We start from the raw sequence: 16,253 nt of genomic DNA on the forward strand, positions 1-16,253 counted from the left end.
CCCATAGTGGAACCCACAAAAAGGCCTCTCTTCTGAGTCAGCTTCTTCTGACCCCACTGCCACCTCCTCCCACTGGGACACAGGGTTCTGATGAGCTGGCCCTGCCACCTGGCCTCCTGGCCCTGCTTTGGCCCCCATAGGCTCTGGCCCAGCCCTTGGCCCATCTGGGCCTGTTTCCTGGGTTCACCTCTGTTCCCCAGCTTCCTGCCTCAGAGATTCCTGCCCAAGAGGCCTGAGCCTGGCCTGCTTTCTCCCACACCCGTGAAGGGTTTGTGGGGGACCCACTAGGAGCAGGTATGGATGTCAGGACCCACCCCCCCATCAGAATGAGCTCACATTGTCTCCTCCCACTCCCCTCAGCCAGGATACCCCAATTCCAGAGGCTCCAAACTGTCTTTTAATAAACCACAACCAGCCCATATGTGTGCTAACAAGCCTTTTTCTTTATTTCTTTGAAGGACACAGGGAGGGGAGAGCCCCCTGCTGAGAAGGGTCCCATCAGTTGGTGGAAACCAGCAGGGTGTCATCAGGGAGCTTTCCTGGATCCGGGGAAGGGCTGGTGCAGGTGCAGGAGAGGCTGAAGCTGGGAGACAGGGAGGGGCCGAGGAGACCGCCTCCCCTGGGGAGTGAAGAGCTGCTGGCCTGGGACTGACTGGAGCTGAAAGGGCTGGGGATGCAGCTGAGAGGCAGACGGGGTGTGGGCCTGGGCCAGGCGCTTGGGAAGGCCCAGCACCCTCCCTTTCTGCCGAGGGAACTGAACCTGGGGCTGCAGCCTGTGTGGATCACCCCTCTCCTCAGATGGATGGATTTGGGCAGCTGGGGCCCCCGGTCCTGCCCCTACTGAGGAAAATGGTCCCAGCCAGCTGCCCTCGGCACTCCAGGCTGGCTGCAGCAGCCTCAGCAGGGCCAGACAAGAGCGTGGTCTCCCCAGAAAAGAGACCCTCTGCAGGCTGGGAAGGGCTGGGGCTGGGGCAGGGATGGGGAAGGTGGAGGTGATGAGCAGATCCAGACAGCAACGTGCCCCAGCCCTCAAGCCCAGGCCAGGGATCCCGCCTATAACTGCACATGGGTCAGCCGGATGTGACCCGCTACATCCAGGACGTTGATGGCGCAAAAGTTCTTCATGCGGTGGTTGTAGTCAAACTTGCGCACTCCATTCACGGCCACCCTGAGGCGATGGGCTTTACATGTGATGCGCACCTGGACACAGAGGCCACGTCATTTGCCCTCTACTTGGAAATTCCTCAGGACTCAATGCAGGCTCGGGTCTCCCTCCCTCCCTCTTGCCTTCCTGGCACCTTAATCGAGCAGACCCCACACCTGCCTTCTAGCAGCTCTGAAGGATCCATTCTTCACTCAACACGCCCTGGACTCTCCTGCCCCCGTGCTTTTACACATTCTGTTCCCGCCGCCCAGAATGCCCTTCCTCTTGTGCTCCCAACTCTGCTCCCCTTGCCCACACGGATGATGGCTCATCGCCCTTCAGGATTCTTCCCCCTCCCTCCAGGAAACTGAGCCCTGCCTGTCTTCCCCACATCCTGATGCCCTCCTAGTCGAGTCAGGAGCCCCCTCAGGCCATGTCCCCACCCCATCTTCATTCTCCAACTGGACCCTGAGCCTCCAGGGCAGAAACGCTGGCTTGTCTGTCCATGTCCCTAGAACCCGGAGCACAGAAGGGCTCCGCGCCTGCACTCCTGCAGCGCCAGCCTCCTAACCTGTCTTTTCCACCCCAAACTTTCTCCTGGAGGCCCTCAGAGCACGTGAAAATGTCATCACCCCCATTGCAATAGCTGACACTTGCACACATGCACACACTGTCCTAAGCATGTTATAAACACAAATATCATTTCATTCTTACACGTCTATGAGATTGATGTTACTATTAGCCCATTTTTAGATGAGGAAACTGAGGCACAGTTAAGTCACTTGCTCACAGTCACCCAGCTATCTAGAAATCAAAGTACAGTGTCCCCCTGGTTTGAAACACACCAACACACTGTATTAAAATCCCAGCTCCCTTCCATGGCCCTCAGAGCCCGACATCAGTCGTTTCAACCCTGGGGGAGGAGCATCAGGGTGGATTTACAAATACGGAGGCCCAGGCTCGCCCCCTCGTTGGCCTTTACCGGCCCAGGCATTGACTTCCCTTCTTTAAGCTCCTGGGGATTTGACTCTATGGTCGGGGCTGAGAACACCTGCTCTCTGTGAGCCAGGCCTCGGCCGCCCCACCCACACGTCCCTGTCCTCACTGTCCACCTGGGAGGCCCCGGCCCCTGGTCCCAGACAGGCCACGCCCAGACTCCGCCTCTGCAGTAATGGCCGCTCCCTCCGCTGCCAGCCCCAATGCGCCTGCAGATCTTTGCGAGGCGGCTCCCTCTGCCATATGGGTCTCAAAGGCACGGTGGCCACCACGGAGAGCTGTCCCGTCTAAGGCAGCGCAGCCCCTGCCCCGGGGCTCACTCTGTCCCTCTATTCTGTTTCCGTTCTACAGAGCGTCTGTTCTTATCTGTTGTCTTCTTGTTCCTCTGCCTCCTAAACTGCAGACTCCGTGGGGCAGGACCTCGTCTGTCTGCTCCATGCTGTACCCCCAGCACCTGGGGTGCTTCCTGCACAAAGTGGGCCCTGAGAGAATAGCTGAAATGATTGTGGAATGAGTGAGTGAATAAAGGAATGACTCCTCCTTCTTGGGCTCCACCTGGCACTTATCGGCTATGTGACCTCAGGCCAGTAACCTGCACTTGTGAGTCTGTTTCCTCATCTGTAAAGAGCAGATAGCACCACCTGCCCTATGTGGGACAGTAACAGTAAAATAATGGCAACAATTTGTTGAACACTTTTTCTTATTCTGTGCACAGCCCTCACCCCAGAGGCATCAGCTCCCATCTGGTTCAAGGGGCCCCCAGACGCCTCCCACCCCTGCTCCATTTGCCCCATGAGAGCTGCAGGCTGTGGCAGCTTACCGTGAAGCTCTGGCCTCGGATGAAGGGCATTGGTCCGCACAGATATTTCTCCTCATGCCCCCAAGAGCCGTTGATCAGTGAGTTGCGGACCACAGAGTTCTGATTGAAACGGGGGTTCAAGTGGAAGGCGATGTCACTCCCAGAGCGCAGGTTGATGTGGAACCTGGGGGTGGACAGCTCACATGGACCTCCTCTAACCACTGAGCTCCGGGTCCCTGCCCCTCCCCAGCCCGCCCAGAGCCAGGGCGATGGCCAGAATGACCCTGGGCTGTCTCTCTCCTCCCCGAGAGCCCTAGCTTACCATTGAGCGTTGGGCAGGATGGTGCCCGACACAATGATTCTCCTGGAGGGGTACAGGCCACCCGGGATGCAGGTGTAGAATGGATTCATCTGTTGGGAGGAGAGGGAAGGGTCAGCCAGCGGCAGCCAGAGCAGCCACCATGGCAGGGGGCACTTTGTGCCTATTTCCATGAATTTGGACAGTCAACTGAGTTTGACAACCGTGCCTGTGAGTAACATATTTTCAAGAAAGAACTCCATGATATCGTTTCTTAATTCAGTAAATGCCAGATGAAAACTTACCAGCCTTCTTCAAATGAATGAGCTTAAACTGTCGCAAAAAGATCTTTAGCCGGACATAGAGGGACACTTGGGCTGAGAAGGGAAGGCCACTTCCTATGCTCACAGTGAAGGGACGATGTTAAAAGTGAAGCTCCTGTCAAGAGTCTTCTCGTTTACTTGGGTGTTTTTAGGAACCTCAGCTTCCTGGAAGACTGCTTCACTGCTGGCACTGCTCTTCGTCTCCCACCCTGCCCAACGCAGAGAAAACCTCTACACACCCTGAGAACACAGTTATGTAGGCTGGGTTGGGATAGCCCATAGGAGGGAAGGTGGGATTCCGTTGAAAACAGATAATTCATGTGGGAGTGACATATGCACGAGCCCCATACATTTGAGAGGGGATGCTCCAATGTGACACTGAGGTCGTGAGGCTTCAGCCCTTGGATTCTCCATCACCTTCCTCCTCATGTCAGCCTTGGCAGGACTTCCTGCCATGTCCCAGACCCCAGCACAGTCACCTGCCCCTCCACCCAGGGCAGCCCCACTGGCTCCAGGCCTCCCGTCTGATGTGCACTGGCACGAGGAGGAGCAGCCGCTCCATCCTGTGAGCAGCAGTGACATGCTGGTGTTAGTCCTCGGGATGCAGGGCCTCCTCTCAACGTGCTGGACCACTGCGCTCCCTGCTTGGTGACAGAAGGAGACGATTTCCTGCTGGTGCCTAAGGGACCTGCCTCTGGGGCCACTGAGTGAGTCCAGCCTGCTGCAGACTCTGCTCTCCCTGGGAGAGTTTCACTCTGTCTCCTGAGCAGAGGCCCAGCCCCCATGTCCCCATTCCCTTGTTAAACTGCTTTCTTTGTGACTCTGGGACTAGAGAATTCAGCCCTTGGGGAGGGGGGACACCTGAGGCTGTGATCTGACCAGAGCTTTCAGACTCACCTCTGACATCTGTTGAGGGGCGCTCAGCTCCCTGTGGATCATTGTTTGCTTCTGGAAGAAAGAAACCCAGGTTTTAAGCAGCCCTCCCCAGCATGGAGACCACCACCTGCCACCAGAGGGCACCACATAACACAATATCTGAAGTCAGTTAATCCTGAGGGGGTAACCGGCCCTATGGCCCCAACCAGACCCCCAAAATTGGAGGATAGGTGTGTTTCCTCTCTCAGGGCATGAGGGAGGGGCAAACGTTTCCTGTAGAGAAGGAATTTGGCTGCACTGTGGCCTCTGGCCCACTTTTCTTCTCAGTGGAGTTTCTCCAGCACAGCCTCACTTGGCAGGAGGATGGAAGGTGGGGCCTCGGTCTTCTGTGGCTGCCGCAGTGGCAGAGGACTGAGCCAAGAAGTGACTTCCGGGTGTTTCCTAATTCATCAGGGTCCACACCCCTACTCCCTCCCCTCATCATTCAGCCTGACAGACGCTCAGGGGGTCAGTCCCACCTTTCCTACGGGTGGGGACTGATGCCTGGCCCTGCGTCCTCCTTTTAACCCACAGGAAGAAGCAAAATGAAGAGCCATGAAGAGAGAGCAAGAGACTGGAAATGGGGGAGCTTAGTGGGCCAGCCTGATCCCTGGAGACGAACAGGATGAGGAAATCAAAATGGAGGTTAACCTCGGTGCCAATGAGGATGAGACCATGGCAGAAACTGTGGTCAAAAATGCTCCCCTGACTCACCCTCGCCTCCTTCCTGCTCCCATCAGCCTTCCTGAGCCTGTGGCCTGGATCTCCCCGCCTTCCCAAGATCACTGTGCTTAGGAAGGGGCGGGGCCAGGGTTGGAGGAGGGGAACATCCCCATTGGCGCCTCCAGAGGGAGAGGAGGACCTGTCTGATGTAGACCAGCCAGCTTCCCTCAGCTCCCATTGCTTCTAGGGCCATATTTCACCCAGAAGGTGAAGACTAACATTTACTGAGGGCCTGTTGTGTGCCAGGCTCGGGCTCCACTGCTCTCTGAGGGAGGGAAGCTTAGCTCCTGTTCCACTAGTGAGGCAACCAGGTTCTGAAGGGTTAAGCAACTTGCCCAAGCTTGCCCAGGGAGCAAGTGATAAAGTCCAAAATGGTGCCGAGTTCTGTCTGGTTGTGTCCACCCACCCTGTCCTCCCCAGGCCAGGGCCCAAGTGGGGCTGCCCTGCAAGGGCTCCCTGGAGCCGCACCAGGCGTGCAGCCAGCATGGCAGGAGGCAGGTGCCTGAGCTGGACTGCGGTGGGCCACAGGAGGGCTGGGTGGACAGACACCCCTTCCCCCAGCCCCCACTGCTCGGGAGCCAAAGGAGGGGCCGGGCCCTGCTCCCCTTCCTGTCCTCGACCCTGTGTCCCTGAGCTGACTGATCTTCTTGCCCTGACTGGTTTCCTCTTCTACTGCCTGTGCAAACCACAATCCACATTCACTTACCTGGTGCCTCCTGTGTGCCTGGCACCGTCCAGAGTGCTGGGGATACACATTGAACAAGCCACAGTCCCAGCCTGCAAGGCTCAGGGGTGGAGGGAAGGAGTGGGTGGAGTGACGGGGACAGACACGGAAGCACAGTTACACTGGGATGTGGTCATTGTACAGTGACATGCAAAGTCTATGGAGACGCAGTGGCAGGGGGGCGTCCAGCGAAGACGACCCCGAGGAGCGACATTTCAGCAGAGCATTGAAGGGCCTTTAGGGGTTGGCTCCAGGTGAGGTGGCTAAGTGTGCTGTCAGCACCGGGACAGCCTGTGCAAAAGCCTGATGACCCCAGGGAGCCTCGAGTGAAGAGTGGAGGCTGCGTGAGCTTCATGGGGGAGGGCTGAGGCCGGGAGCTGCTCTGGGGCAAGACTGGGGAGGATGCTGCACGTCCTGCTGGGGAGTTTGCCTTTGTTTAAAAGGACATGGGGCCTTCAGGATTTTTCAGCTGGGAGAGGATGTGACCAGATTTGCTTACAGGAAGGTCACTGCCGCAGTGGGAGGGTGTGAGGGGAGTGGGAACTAGACCACGGTCCTCGTGATGTGGGGTCAGGTGGACTGGACCAGGGCAGTGGCTGTGGGATGGAGAGGCGTTGGTGCCCTGGAGAGAGATTAGGGGAGGGAGGGAAGAAACAGGACGACTCCCAGGTCCTGGCTCTGGGTGCCTGGTCGAGGGAGACAAGGAAACTTTGGTGGGGCATTAGGCCCTGGCTGGCCTGCTGGCCGGAGCCGGCCTCTGGGACCCTCTGTCCTTCCTGCTAACAGCTCCACTTCCCGGACTTTTCTTGCTTAACTCACTTGGGGTTTGTGCCCGTTGGGCTTGTGTGGGAAATGGGCAGCCTGGGAGAACTGCCTCGTGGAGAAGGCGGGCGGGACAGGGCTGCGCGGGTGTTCTGTTAAAGTAAAAGGCACGGTGGGGTGAAGATAAGCATTAACGGAGCGAAGAAAGAGCGGAAAGGCAGGGACTGAGCTCAGAGGGAGAGAGTCAGGCAGGTGGGGGGCGGGAGGGTGCTCAGGACCACGTGGAGGGGCAGTGGGGATGATTAGGCTCCAGGAGGCGACAGCAGGATGGTGCCCTCTCTCTCCATATATATACCTTTCTCTTTTTCTCTCTCTCCTCTCACCCTCCTTTTCTCTCTCTGTCTCCATCTCTCTCCTTCTCTCTCCTCCTACCCTGTAGGGGAGACAGTTGGGTAGGGAGAAATAAGAGAGGTGAGGAAGTAAGAGAGATGAGCTCGTATTTGCCGAGGGCCTCTGTGTGTTGTCCCCATCTCAGGAGCATACTCGATACCGAAAGTGGTAACAACAGCTCCAGTCCAGCCTCCGGGGGCCCTGTGGGAATGTGGGCCCAGCACACCCCAGTCCTCTCAGTTTTCATGAAAGGCCAGAAATCAAGGTTTCCATGTGCTATTTCCTGACAATTTTAAAAATTGAGGTAAAATACACATAAAACCTACCATCTTAACCATTTTTAAGTTTACAGTTCGTGGCTCTAAGTCCATTCACATTGATGGGTAAGCTCCACCACCATCCTGCCTGGACAACTTTCTCAGATCACATAACTTGCTCTGACCTTTTAAACGCTGGCAAAATGTGCAAAAATTTTAAAACACAGAGAAGGTCAAGTAGACCCTGGTATAGTCCCATGTGGTCCATTTTGTAGCCTCTGACATTTATTGCCCCATGAACTCACACAAAACCTCGAGGGGCAGCAGCAACTATGCCCCTTCCACAGATGGGGAAACTGAGGCTGGGAGAGGCCAAGTCGCTTGTGTAAGATCCCACAGCCAATGAGGACGGCAGAGCTGGGATCTGAGCTGGATTCAGTTGGACTCTCAAGCCTGGTTCTTTCTGGACCCACACGGCCTCCTAACCAGAGTGGAAATAGAGAGTGACAGAGAGGAGTGGACTAGGAATCTGGAGACTGAAGCACAGGTTCCAGACAGAGACAGTGACACAAGAAGGATGAGACACGAGAACTGAAGATGTGTCCCCAGAGTCACAAGTGGGGTTTGGGCTCCCCCAACAGGGCCTAGACACAGCTAGACTGAGCCTGCCCCGAGCCCCTGGGACAGGTGCCAGGTGGACCATCTGACCTGGAAGCTGATGGAGGACAGTTGCACAGCGCCAGTGACAGAGAGGGTGTCCATGCGGTGGAAGGGCACACGGTGTGGGTACCGCACAAAGAGGCTCCCATTCAACATCACCTGCCAAGTTGAACGCATGTTGCAGGAGAGGGGTCCCAGGCCAGGGCAGGGAACACACCTGGGCCTCCGGGACCCCTGCTTCTAGAAACTAAGACCATCCATGCCTTGTAGGTCAGGGGCACTGGGCTCCAGAGCTGTGTCAGTTACAGGAACATGCCTGTGATCCAACCTCAATCTCTGCTTGGCTCTCCTTGTTGGCTTTTTAGTTCTTATGGTTGTTTATTGCAGTCTGTTTTCTGTCTAATCATAGCTCCCCTGGGTGTTATTTAAATATGCATAAAAATGTTCATAGGGAACAGAGGAGAGGCGACCTCAGGCTGCATATGGCAGGGATGGGAACATGCACCTTCACAGAGATGCGTGGACACAGATATACTCATCTCCACCCACCTTCCTAAGCCCAGAGACGGGACTCTGCTAGCAAAAGCAATTTGCAATGCCTTGCTAGCCATTACTAGAACCTGGATAAAGCTTGCAACAATATGGCCAAAAAACAAATGTTCTCAGGGACTTGGATGGACCAATGGCTACAGCAGAAGAACAGAATGAACTCGGTTTTTAAAGCCCCAGGAGGCCAAAAAAGCCCATGGTGACTTGTCTGGTTCTTAGTCCCTGAGTAAAAGAAGCAACAGGTGCTCCTGGAAGAGCCAGTGAAGGTGCGTAATGAGGTGCAGCCATCAGTAACACCCTTAAAAGAAATGGTCCTGTCATCTGTGGATGGTGCTGCTCAGCCAGATCTCAATGGGTGTGGTTATTTAAAGGCTCTTCCCCAGGTCTGTTAGCTCTGAGGGGATGGGCAGCGGGAGGGAGGGGATGAGAGCTCCTGCTCACCTGGAAACATGAGCTCAGCACCAGGAAGCTGAGCTCAAAGGGACTCCCCCTCTGAAAGGGCAGGTGTGTCTTCTTCTCCTCTGGCCCCCAGCGTCCTTTCTCCTTCGTGTTGCAGACCACAGACCCGCCTTCTTCAAACCGAGGGTTGAAGTGGAAGGCAATGTCATCGTCACTGCGGCCAGTCTGAAAGTCCACAGCAAACCTAGACGAGGGAAATCAGAGAGTCACCTGTAGCCTGGTTTACACCAATGGCGGGAACGGGGGAGCCTCGATTGACTTTGACGGGTGTCTCTCTGGGAACTTGCAGGTGACTGGAGATGGTCAGTGTGTTGTCACTCTCGTTACCATGTAGCACTTAGTGTGTTTTTGTGCAATTATTGCATTTTGCCTTTACAGTGTGATTTTCCTAAAAATAAGTACAAATTGGGTAAAGTGTTGATACTAGCAGCAAGAAGCATAGGTATTGGACACTAATTAAAAATTCATGTCAAAGACAGAAATGGGAAAAGTGCCTAAAAGAGCCCTCAGCACCAAGTGAACACTGGTTGGAGGTGTGCCCATGTCTGCTCAACTGGGAAAGAAGAGAAGAAATTCAAAGCACAGGTGGAATTGATGGGAATATACCTACAAACACAGGGTCTGAAAGGGGAGGCATGACTAAAAACTAAAATAAAATAAAAATGAAATAAAATGAGATACAGTAGGAGGCGTAGAACAAATATGAGCTCTCCTGGCATGATAATTTTCATGAAATTACATTTGATGGCAACTTTAAATGTTTGAACATTAGCTGAATGAAGGTTCCAAAGACGAGGGCAGTTTCGGGAAACAGAGGAAGGGAGATCTTGCTCTTCTGGGTCAGAGTGCGCAGAGTTCAACCCTGTAACATGATCACCTGCCTCTGGGCTTGCCCGCTTCTCTCCTTAGGCTGCGAGCTCCTGTCATCCCTATGTCTACGGGGACTCTATGTTAATGGTGCCCGGATGCTGCTGGCAGATGGCAATGGTGCCACCCAGTGTTGGCAGAGGCTGAGCCAACTCATCTGGCATGTCCAGGTGCAGGCAGCTCAGAAGGTGCTGGGTGAACCATCCTGAGCTGACAGGCACCATGGGTTGCTAAGGGGCGAGGCTGCAGAGAAACAAGAGTTCCAGGTACCTGGTTCCACTGGAGGGTAAAACAGTTCCACGGACAGTGATCTCAAGTCCCTCCTGGAGACCCCCTTGGATTATCCCAGAGAAGGGGGTGACCTGCAGAGAGAAGACACATTCTCCTCTGAAATCTCCAGAAGGAACCAGCCTTGCTGACACTTTGGTTTTCGATTTCTGACCTCCAGAACTGAGAGGACAAATTTGTGTGTTTTAAGTGTGGCCAACCCGGCTGCTGTGGACTTATGACCAGTGTGTGTCTGAGTGTCTGTGTGTGAGTGTGTGTGTGTGAGGGAGGGATCTCGGCAGGCAACAACACTCACTTTTGCTCTGTATGGCGCAGGAGGGTGGGTTTTGCACTGGTTTTCTGGTCCACAGGCCTGGGCTCGCCTCCAGCTCCCGTGCTGGCAGCTCTGCTGTTGGGCGGTCACTGACCTGTCTGTACCCAGTTCCCTCTGTGGGACGGCGGCACCAGAGCCCTAGCCTGGCCGTGGTCTTGGGAGGATTAGACAAGGAGCCGGCCGGAAAGCCCTTGGCTCGCAGGCCTGACAGCGGTAGCTGTTGGCATCAGGTGACTTCATCCCTGTGCCGGGTCAGAACTGCTCTCTCCTCTGGCCGTGCCTGGAGCCTGAGAACTTTTCCTTCCCTTCCTGTCCAGAAGCGCCGACAGCAGAGCCAGGCCCTACAGGCCAGAGGGTGGGCAGCCTCCTTCTGGAGGCCCAGTGTCACCAGAGGGCCCCCAGCCCCCCTGGCAGAGGGGCTCACCTGCAGGAGGCAGTGCGAGGCTTACCGCCAGAGGGCGCTGCTGCCCAGAGGTCCCGAGGCCCTTCTGGTGGCGACCTTCGCTGTCTGCATTTCCTCATTATCCTCACAACCACCCAGGCCATTAGTGCCACCTTCACAGATGAGGAAACTGAAGCACAGGAAGGTGTGGTAACTTTCCCAAAGCCACACAGCTGGTGAGTGATAGAGTGGGGTTTGAAGCCCAGCACCTGTGCTTGTAACCGCCACACAGCCTCCTTCTCACCATGAAGCACAGAACATCCTCCCTCTTGGCTCACCGAGCGCTTCCCTGGACCAAACAGTGCGTCCTGTCCTGCCTGTGGTCCCAGCCTCGTCCCGGCCCTCTGAGGAGCTGGGACTGAGCAGAACTGCCGGCCCTGTGCCCTTCCCACCATACTTAGGAGGCAGCACCATGGTCCCGGCTGCCGGAGGTCTGCAGGTCCTCAGGGAGCTCCTGGTGCCCATGGGGAACGCACCTGTCCTCTTTCCTGTCCAGACTCCAAGGCCCAATCTGAGATCTATGCTGCCCACAGGAGGACTGTCCTGATTTGAAAAGTCTGGGTTTTGAATCCAAGGACTGGAAAGTAAAAACCAGTCACCAGAATGATACAGTAGCAGGGCCTGGCTGGGGCTCCAGGGTCCCCATCTGATGGAGAACACACCTAGTGGGGCACATTCTGTCTTGGAGGTCCTGCTTCCTGCCTGCCTTCCCCATTATTGCTCTCTGTGGGCACCTCCCGCCTCTGGGGTGAATCAAGGCACCTTCCTCCTCTGCCTCTTACCATCGGGACCTGTGTCCAGTGGCCCCAACCTCTCTGAGCCGCAGTTCTTCCCTGTGTGATGTGGGGTTGACAAGCCTCACGGGGTTGAAATGAGGCCACCTGCAGACAGGGCCTCCACACACGGGGCACAAAGGTGCAAAAGGTGGCCCTCTGTGCCCCACACTGCAGGGACAGCCCCACTCCTCTCACTCCCGAGATGACCCCTCTGCAGACTCCCTGGACCCACCCTGGCCTCATGACCTCCCCTCAGGGAGCACCAGCTCCTCGGGGCCCTTCCCTGCTGTGCCCAGATGCCTGCCAATACTGAGCCCTTCCGAAGCCCCGTGTGTGCTGGGCACGTGCAGGCACCCTACAGATGCTGCCTCCCTCCATCCTCACCCCAACCCTGGGAGGGGGACAGGGTCACCCCATTCTATGGACATGGAAACTGAGTCCCACAGAGTTCAGAGGAACTTGCCTGAGGTCATCCAGCCAGTCAGTGGCTGAACCCAGGAAGGGCAGCTCCAAAGTAAGTGCCCTCGACTGCCGTGCTGTGTTGTCACCCTCCCCAGAAGTCCTGTTTACTGCCCTTCATGCAAACAAAGCATCACTCTTCTCATCACTACTCACGCCTGTCTTCTACCCCCTCCACCAGCAATAGGACCAGGCACCCAGAGGGAGCTCAGGAACCCTTTGTCACATGCTTGAGTCCCAATGCTCATCATCCTCCAGTCCTTAGAGGCACAGGGGAGACCAGCGTGGAGCAGAGGCTGTGTCAGGATCTCCCCATCTGGCATTCCTGCCCTTCTTGTGTTCTCTTTAGGATGCCCCCCTCCCCTGCCCCCTGCCTCCCAAGAGCTGTTTCCTCAGAGCCCCAGAGCTGCTTCCCCCGGGCCAGCACTGGCCCACACCCACAGCCCGGGACTCACTGGGTTCAGGTAGGGAGGCTGGGCACAGGTGAAGACCATCTCTCCGCTTCCTCTGTGGCCACCACTGCTTTTCACACCAGCTGGACAGTTGTCTGCACTGGAGAGGACTCCACAGAGATATAAATGTGATTGCGATTTGGCAGTTATTCAATGGGAGGGAGCCAGGAGCAAGAGGAAGCGGATCTAGAGAAAGAGATAGAGGTAGAGTCCTGGGGCAGGAGGGGCGAGGGGGGACCGGGAGAGAGGGAAGTGGACATTCCCCACCCCAGTGACCCTTCCTCCTCTCTCCTCCTGTGCTCCACCGCTGAGACTGAATCATATCTGGCTCATAGAAGTTCAAAGAGCCTGACCACACTGACATGACAGTGAGTTTCTATACGATACTGGCCATTAGTATGTAACTGTCTCCTGAGCATGCTCGGTCAGCGTCCAGAAAACAGTGGGGATATTGGACAGGGCCTGTGTAGCTACACATGCCTGAGCCCGGGGTGGTGGTGGTGGTGAGAAGGCCTGGTTATATCCATTTTACACACAGAGCAACGGATGCTCAGAGTGTCTAAGGGCCATACTCAAGGTCACACAGCTCACATGTGGCAGCCTGAGCTATATGAGGATACTTAGGTTCTCAAAAAAGTATGTCTCCCTTTTCAAATTCTCTTCTTTGTATAAAAACATAATCATTAGGAAGAAATGTTTTGCAAAGAGAAAGCGTCATAATGGAGATTTTTGTCCAGGAGTATTGTGGTGCCCTGGGAGCTTCTGAGCCCTCTCTATGAACTCATTTCCTTTTTCTCTTCTCTTCCCTCGCTCTTTTCTGGGCTTCGGAATGGAAAGACAGGAGAAGTCTTACACATAAGAGAACATTTCAAGTGACATGGGAGTGGGGGAGACATATTGAATAAACTGTCCTTAATTGGCTTTAGTACCTGGTTAAGGGACATGATTGACTGAGAGAGACTGGCAGGATAGGATGGGTCGAGGCAGTGGGGGTGGGTTGGGAACGGTGATATCAAGCAGGTCGCTGCAGTGAGCTAGGGAGAGGCCCAGGGGTAAAGCCAGGGATGAGAAGTTCAGGGTCATTCAGGCCCCAGTGGCTAGAAGGCACCCCAGGGCCGCACATCTGTTTGCACCCATCTTCCTTCTTGCCCCTTGCTCAATGCACCAGAATTTGCAAAGACTGACTTCTCTGAGGTGCTCCCATAGACTGAGGCCACATGTCCCCCGTACTTACCCTCCATCCACACCATATTCCTGGATCCCCCAGAATTTGACTGGATTTAAGGGGCAGATGGCACAGCTGGAGCAGAAAGGAGGGAACAGAGGGGGAAATTCTTTGCAATCCTTGTCGACACCAGGGACAACAGGGACAATGTCATCATTGATTGGGATATGGAACAACTAGAACTTCCATTCATTACCTGGATGGAGTGAAAATAATATAACTTTGGAAACTTCTTGGTGGATTGTGGTGCAGTCAAATATCTATGTCTCCTGTGTACTGACTATTCTACTCCTAGATATTTACCCAAGAGAGAGAAAGACAGATATGTGTGTTCACAGCAGCTTGACTCACCAGAGCCCCAAACTGGAAAAAATACAAATGTTCACCACCAGGAGAAAGAAGAAGCGAATTGTAGTATTCATATGATGGAATACCCTCTGCAATCAAAAGGAGCCACGGACACAGGAAACAACATCAATGAAGCTCACGGTCGAGCAGAAAAAGTCAGACACAAGTGAGCATGTGCTGTGCTCACAGGTCAGAATAGCGATTTCCCTTGGAGGGGCCCGAGAAACCTTCTGGGGCTGGCAGGTTCTGAGCTTGATCTGGATGGTGGTCATACAGCTCTTCACATAGGTAAAAACTTATCCAGCAAACTACATCTGTGCATTTTACTCTACCTGTATAATATCTCAAGAAAGTTCTGCTAAAAAAACAAAAAACTCCCAGAGCCCATGGATACATGGGGACAGCTAGAGTACCAGCCACAAGCACTTTGGGGTCACCACATACCTTGGTGTTGAGTCACAGTGAGTGCAGCCCACAAAGGAGAGCCCCAGGGACCTCTGCCCCCAGCCTGCAGGGAGGGACGACAATCAAACCCAAGGCCAGTGAATTTGCAGACTAATTAAGACAGTAGGGAGGCATCTTCAAGACACAGTGCCAGGGCACAGTTGACCTTGGCAGCCTGGCATCACTGTGGGGTCACCACGATCCAGTCCCAGGGCCTCGCTCTGGGCTAAAGGAGGTGGGAGGCAGCCCTTGGGAAAGTTCCATCTCAGAGCTCTGTTACTCAAAGTCCCAGACACGTGTCTGACGCTCTCTGTTCTCTGCACTGTAGACTGAAGGGTCTGTGCAAAGTGTGAGTCTGCCACTTCACACCCCTTAGGATGGCGACTGTCAAAAAACCAGAAGATGACAGGTTGCTGAGGAAGTGGAGGAGGCGGCCTTGGGCACTGCTGATGGGCAGGTCAAATGGTGCGACTGCTGTGGATAAGGTGGTGTGAGTGCCTGACGATACGCTTTGGATCGCTGAGGCATCCGTTTCAAAGATACCCATCTCAATTAAACGTATTGCCAGCTGGATGACACAACTGCTTGCAAAACAACCAGAAGAGGAACTGCTCTGTCCCTACACATGAGGTTCTCTCTTTCACAAAGACCTGGTGACCTAGATAACTGACTGAGTGAGTGACCGTACTCTTCCTTTGCTGTCCCCTAATTCGCACCCAGCTACCCCACCCTTGGGACTTGAGCATCTGTGGATTTTGGTATCTGTGGGGGTCCTGGAACCAATCAATAATCTATAGAACAAATAGACAGCAAATCTCTAAAGAGTTGGATGATTTAAACACTATCACCCCAATGTAGTTGTCATTTGTGGAACTGTGCTCTCAACAGCAGTAGGATATACCTTCTTCTCAAGCACACATCAAAATGAAATCAAAATCTCAGCAGGCTGTGTTCTTGAGGGTCGGGGGGAATTAGCAAGCTGATTCTAAGATTTATGTGAAACGTTAGAGGATCTAGATGAATCAAAACAATCTTTAAACAAAGAGAAACAGAGATCATTTACACTATCTTGATTCCATGACTTACTCTAATGCTAGCCTAAGCAGGATGGTAAGGTATTGCTGTGAAGATAGACAATTTGGTCAGACAGAATAGAGAGTCCTGAAACAGACCCACACTTATTTGGTCAACTGATTTTCAACAAAGACACCAAAGCAACTCAATGTGCAAAGGAAACCCTTCTTAACAACTGGTGCTACACAATCTAGTTACGTACATGGAAAACAGCGAACTTTGATCCATACCTCACCACACACAAAAAATAATCTAGAAATGGATCATAGATGGAAATGTAAAACCTAAAACTATAAAGCCTTTAGGAAAGAAATAGAGGAGGCTACTTGTATCCTGAGGATGGGCAAGGCCTTCCCACACAGCACCCAAAACCTCACAACCATGAAGGAAAAAAAAGATAACATAGATTTCATCAGATTAAAAACTCCTGTTCATCACCCGGCTAAAATTGCTACAGTTATAAAGACTGACAACACCAAATGTTAGCAAGAGTATGGAGCAACTGCAACCTTCACTAACTGCTGGGGAGAGTGGTAAACCACACCACAACGGTGACCCACATTGCA

At 54.1% G+C, this 16,253-nt stretch overlaps 1 protein-coding gene across 1 annotated transcript; it reads right to left on the reverse strand.

Moving 5' to 3' along the window:
- Positions 1–422: 422 nt before the first annotated feature.
- Positions 423–12,763, reverse strand: LOC100071927 (galectin-9B). Its single transcript, XM_014742043.3, has 8 exons — positions 12,600–12,763; positions 10,137–10,228; positions 8,982–9,183; positions 8,040–8,150; positions 4,458–4,508; positions 3,262–3,350; positions 2,961–3,123; positions 423–1,200 (listed from the first exon to the last, which is right to left on the reverse strand). Exons 1-8 carry the CDS (start codon positions 12,636–12,638, stop codon positions 1,054–1,056), a joined length of 894 nt encoding a protein of 297 aa, XP_014597529.1. The 5' UTR covers positions 12,639–12,763; the 3' UTR covers positions 423–1,053.
- Positions 12,764–16,253: the final 3,490 nt, after the last annotated feature.

Source organism: Equus caballus, chromosome 11, assembly GCF_041296265.1.
Source record: "Equus caballus isolate H_3958 breed thoroughbred chromosome 11, TB-T2T, whole genome shotgun sequence".
Lineage (NCBI taxonomy): Eukaryota > Metazoa > Chordata > Mammalia > Perissodactyla > Equidae > Equus > Equus caballus.